At 41.5% G+C, this 6,000-nt stretch overlaps 1 protein-coding gene across 1 annotated transcript in view; it reads left to right on the top strand.

The window, feature by feature from the left end:
• Positions 1-600: 600 nt before the first annotated feature.
• Positions 601-6,000, top strand: part of LOC311142070 (transcriptional regulator ATRX-like) — a 50,927-nt gene continuing 45,527 nt past the window's right edge. Inside the window, exon 1 of the mRNA XM_084177630.1 lies at positions 601-768. Coding sequence (XP_084033756.1) covers positions 761-768 — 8 coding nt within the window. The 5' untranslated portion in view covers positions 601-760. The remainder of the gene's footprint in view (positions 769-6,000) is intronic.

Below are 6,000 nucleotides of genomic sequence, written 5' to 3'. Positions count from 1 at the left end.
ATGTTGTGATGTGGCCAATAGTTCCATCCCACCTGAATAAACTGAAATTCCCTTTAAGGGTAGTTTAGTAATTGGTTGCTTGGTAGACTGTATTTTCAGAGTAGTTTCCCCAGTGCTAACCATTGCTCCCATAGGGTTAACCCACTTGGGGGAGATTGTAACCCTAGGCAAGGGTTGTTACTTGTTCCACTACCTACCCTCTTCATTCAGGAGAGTGAATTAAAAGCCAGAAACGCGTTTCTGATGGCACCATCCTACTTCTTGTACCAGTGTAGTGAACAAAGACTATGTACCGCCTCTTTCGGCTATCAAACTTGGGTCTCCCAGACCATAGGCAGACTTGCTAACCGCTGCTCCAATAGAGGTAAACCCACTTAGGGAATATGGTAAGGATCACCCAAGGTTCTTTACAATACTAATGTGGCTCCCAGGCGTTGTGACTGAGATCATCTGCGCAACGCGAGTAGCCTACTATAAAAAATGTCCAGGAAAGCGGCCAATTTAACATTTGAAATCAAAATGACTGCAGCTCCGACCACACAGTACAGACTGGAACGCGCCCATTTTCAAATGTGCGCAGTCGCAATAATGAAGGTATCCGAGAAACAACGCCATTTTTGGGGTAGCTAGTCTGACAATTGCATTGTGTTAGCAACCTAAACAAAAATTACTTGCAATAATGAGGGCAATTGGGGAATTTTGGGGGAGTAAGCCCATATAGTGCCGGCCGTTTACATAAGGTGCCTTTGACCAGCGCAAGATGTCCAGGTAATAAATATATTAACTCTCCAGCTGCCCGAGCAAGCTACTGTAGCTAATCTGGCAAACCGTAGATAGCTAACCTGACCTAGCTAGCTAGCTGATTTGCTGCCTAGTTAGTTCTAACGTAGTCAGTCCTCACATTCAAGCTACTAGTCCTACTTGAACTTGTGACATTTACATAATTAGTACAGACATCAAGAGAGACCTAGCTATTTGTTTGACCAACGTTATTGTTTGATATTTATCTAACTAGGTAACGTTAACTTTACTGCTAGCTAGCTAGCTATAAATGAGTTCACACACGTACATTAACGTTAGCAAACGACCTAGATAGCTAGCTAATTGTTTTGTCTATGATCTGGGCCCGGTTTCCCAACGGCATCTGAAGGCTAACTTCAACGTTAGGACCATATATGGTGAACTTAGCCTTAAGATACTTTTGGGAAACTAAGCCCTGGTATTCGTTAGGGTAGTTCTCTAAAAACCTTAGGGTTTAAACGCAACAATTGCAAAGATTTCATTAGGCCCTAATCTAAGGATTTCACATGACTGGGCAGGGGTGCAGCCATGGGTGGGCCTGGGAGGGCATAGGAATCATAATTAGTTTATCGCCACAAAAGGGCTTTACTACAGACAGAAATGCGCCGGCCAGGTTGTGAGGCCGGTTGGACGGCATATGGTAGAGATATGAACATTCAATTCTCTGGCAACAGCTCTGTTGGACATTCCTGCAGTCAGCATGCCAAGTGTACGCTCCTTCAATTTGAGACAACAGTGGCGTTGTTACAAAACTGCACATTTTAGTGGCCTTTTATTGTCCCCGGCACAAGGTACACCTGTGTATTGATCATGCTGTTTAATCAGCTTCTTGATATGCCACACCTGTCAGGTGGATGGATTATCTTGGCAAAGGAGAAATGCTCACTAACAGGAATGTAAACAACATTTCTGGGATCTTTTATTTCAGCTCATGAAACATGGGACCAACACTTTACATGTTGCGTTTATATTTTTGTTCAGTATACAATTCCAACACTGTTTTAACGTTTAGAAATGTCAATCATCTTTCATATCAGCCAGAAAGAATCTTTCAAATAAAAAATATACACTTACTGAAGCAGATTTGTACGTGCCTCCAGTTGGCAAACATCACTTCCTCACCAGTTACACTTACACAGGTGTTTGCGCTGATAGCTAATTGGCACAGGTGGTCGCCTCTGTGTACCTTCTGTAAACAAGTGCTGTAACATGGATATTAGTCTGGGTAATCAGGCTGTAATACACAATTAATTGGTATATACGGCCTGAAGCTTGCAAAATTGTACCTGTTCCTTACAAGCCAGAATGATTAATAAAATGACATTTAAACTTAACCGATTGTCTGTGCGGTTTTTCTTTTAAGTATTGTTTACCTGACTTGTTACGGTTGGCAGCGAGGTAAAGTTATTTTTACATTGGATATTTGGTTTTCTCGTCAATAGCTATTGAACAAAGCATACCGTGACAATGAAAATGGGATATTCTGAATCTGGAGGATGGAGAACAATGCACACTTTTTTTGAAGATTGAAATCTGAATAAAATAAATAAAAGAGATTCACACCATCCTCCCCTGATTCAAGAGTTGGTAAACAATACTTTCCTGTGGATATTTTGTCTCAGCAGCTGAAGGACAAACTGCACAGACAACCGGAGAGTGAGTTTAAATGTAATTTTATTCAACATTCTGGCTTGTAAGGAACATTTTACATGATTTTGCAGGCATTAGTTTCAGGCTGTATATACCAATTAATTGTGTATTACAGCTTGATTAATCAGACTAATATCCATGTTACAGCGCTTGTTTACAGAAGACTGAAAGTCTTCAGTGGGCAAATGCTCACCTTCGATGGCAACTGGCACGCTGGAGAAGTGTGCTCTTCACGGATGAATCCCTGTTTCAACTGTACCGGGCAGATGGCAGACAGTGTAAGTATGGCGTCGTGTGGGCGAGCGGTTTGCTGATGTCAACGTTAAGAACAGAGTGACCCATGGTGGGGTTATGGTATGGGCAGGCATAAGCTACGGACAACGAACACAATTACATTTTATAGATGGCAATTTGAATGCACAGAGATACCGTGACGAGATCCTGAGGCCCATTGTCGTGCCATTCATCCATCGCCATCACCTCATGTTTCAGCATGATAATGTATGGCCCCATGTCGCAAGGATCTGTACACAATTCCTGGAAGCTGAAAATGTCCCAGTTATTCCATGGCCTGCATACTCACCAGACATGTCACCCATTTGAGCATGTTTGGGATGCTCTTGATCGACGTGTACGACAGCGTGTTCCAGCAACTTTGTGGGACAATATTCCACAGGCCACAATCAACAGCCTGATCAACTCTATGCGAAGGAGATGTGTCGCGCTGCATGAGGCAAATGGTGGTCACACCAGATACGGACTGGTTTTCTGATCCACGCCCCTACCTTTGATTTTAAGGTATCTATTACCAGTCATGTGAAATCCATATATTAGTGCCTAATTTATTTATTTAAATTGACTGATTTCCTTATGAACTGTAAAATCATTGAAATTGTTGCATGTTGCATTTATATTTTTGTTTAGTGTAATTAAAATGATACAAATATCAAAGCAAAAATGCAACTAATGCTAAAGCACCAGCCTCTGCCATATGGACACATTGATACATTGGCGGTTAAATAGCCTAAATGACCGCATGGAACTCAGAGATGGCCAATGCAGCCGTTGGCCTATAACTTCCATTGTCAACTAATCAAAATGCAGAAAGCCGACATAAAAACAGTAGAAAATATACTGATGAAAATTCTGGTTCTTTCAATCACATTCATCTCTCTACTCGGCATGTCTGCCTTCCTTTCTAGCTCTTTACTTGAGCTATCCTAGTAAAGTGCAACATTGTATCAAATCAATAAACTGGATCTGGCATGAAGTTGTCTCTAGTGAACTTGCAATATTGTATCAACTAGCCTATTCCAGGCCCTCAGTTTCCTGCACCAGTGAGCTTGGGACAGACAGCTGTTTTTGTGCAAGGGAAAGGTATTTTATGATGTTTCCACTGGATATATATATATATATACAATCATCGGATGATGATATTTTGCTCTTTCACACCAGGCTTGGTGATTATCGAGAGGGAGAGATTATTGGAAAGTTTTGTCAGATAGGCCTACTGTGTGGAACGATTAGACTGTCATGGATGTAAAAACAAAAAGGTGAAGAAAAAATGACTGAGAAGCTCAGCTTATTAGTGGTGGACGTAGTGACAGACAATCAGAAATCAAACATCTCCAAATGGGCACTTTCCTACATTTGCGCGCAGCAGGCCAGGTAGGCTACTTCTTGCGTGCTCAGGCGCGCGCTCCCTCAAAATTAGCAAGACCGAGAAACCAGACCCATGCTCATTGCTCACATGGAGCACTCCAAACAAAAGACAATGAAAAAATGGACAACTCGTAAATGAAGGTTATGAAATAAACCAAAACGTGTTTCTCACAAGTGTAGCAGGTTGTGCACTCTGCAAACAATGTTTCCACTCCGAGAATGAGAGCAGTAAATGACTATGCCTAATTAGTAATACAATGCCTTAACAGAAATTAATGCAACCAAATGACAGGGACTAATGGTACATATTTTTATGTCACCAGTTTACTACTGGTGACATATGTAATGGGGAATAGTTAAAATGAGCAATCAAAGGGCAAACAATTCACATAAAATAATACATGCGGAAGAATTGGCGGGAGACCGCTGACTGGATTCTGGAGAGCTGAGTGCATGCATTCTGGAGAGAGATGCGCCTATAGGCTGTCTTCGCCACACACCCCTTGTCTCAAAATTTAAAATTATACTCCAGACACATTATCTTCACACACATTTTAGATACTTTTCACTGACAGCCGCAACTCAATAATAAGCTAGGCCTTTTGCCACGCGCTGCCTATGAAAGAATTCCTCATATGCCATTTTTCTCCTGTTTTATTGGTTTTCGTATAAACTTTATTTCGTTGTCCAGAAGCCAAATGCACAATCCTAGTCTTATTAGCAACCATCCTAGTTATTGCATATTTACATTCACCCTCTTTCTAAGCTTCTAACTGAGATTTTCATCTATGTCATATACAGCTCGCATTAGGTGCGCTGTTTAGAATGGTGTTTTTTCCTGTGAATTGCATTTTGGCAAATGTTTGAAAATGATGTTTTATTGGCTGCTTCATTACAGGAGTTACATGTTTTGTTAAGATGAGTTACCATAATCTATACTGAACAAAAATAAACGCAACATGTAAAGTGTTGGTTTCATGAGCTGAAATAAAAGATCCCATACATTTTCCAAACAAACAAAAAGCTTATTTCTCTAAAATGTTGTGCACAAATTTGTTTACATCCCTGTTAGTGAGCATTTCTCCTTAGCCAAGATAATCCATCCACCTGACAGGTGTGGCAAATCAAGAAGCTGATTAAACAGCATGATCATTACACAGGTGCACCTTGTGCTGGGGACAATAAAAGGCCACTAAAATGTGCAGTTTTGTGTCACAACGCCACAGATGTCTCATGTTTTGAGGGAGCGTGCAATTGGAATGCTGACTGCAGGAATGTCCACCAGAGCTGTTGCCAGAGAATTGAATGTTCCATTTATCTACCATAAGCCTCCTCCGTTGTTTTAGAGAATTTGTGAGTACTTCCAACCGGCCTCACAACCGCAGACTACTTGTAACCACGCCAGTAAAGGACCTCCACATCCGGCTTCTTCACCTGCAGGATCGTCTGAGACCAGCCACCCGGACATCTGATGAAACTGAGGAGTATTTCCTTCTGTAATAAAGCCCTTTTGTGGGGAAAAACTCATTCTGATTGGCTGGTCTTGGCTCCCCAGTGGGTGGGCCTATGTCCTCCCAGGCCACCCATGGTTGCACCCCTGCCCAGTCATGTGAAATCCATAGATCAAGGCCTAATTTATTTAAATTGACTGATTTCCTTATATGAACTGTAACTCAGTAAAATGTTTATATTTTTGTTCAGTATAAATGTGATTTCTGTCATTCTGAGCACCGTGGGTGGACACCCTAATGGGTTACACACCCAATGCATAAGTGTCTGGTAATTTTCTCAAATGGCCGGTAAATTAAAATCTTCCTGGTCACGTTGTCCACCGCCACATTTTCCTAACGGAAATCCTGCTTCATGGAGATATGGCTGTGTGGAAAC

The sequence above is a fragment of the Coregonus lavaretus genome, assembly GCF_964263955.1.
Source record: "Coregonus lavaretus genome assembly, chromosome: 15".
Taxonomy (NCBI): Eukaryota; Metazoa; Chordata; class Actinopteri; order Salmoniformes; family Salmonidae; genus Coregonus; species Coregonus lavaretus.
Note: the sequence above shows the minus strand (reverse complement) of the source record. Positions and strands in the feature narration are given on the sequence as shown.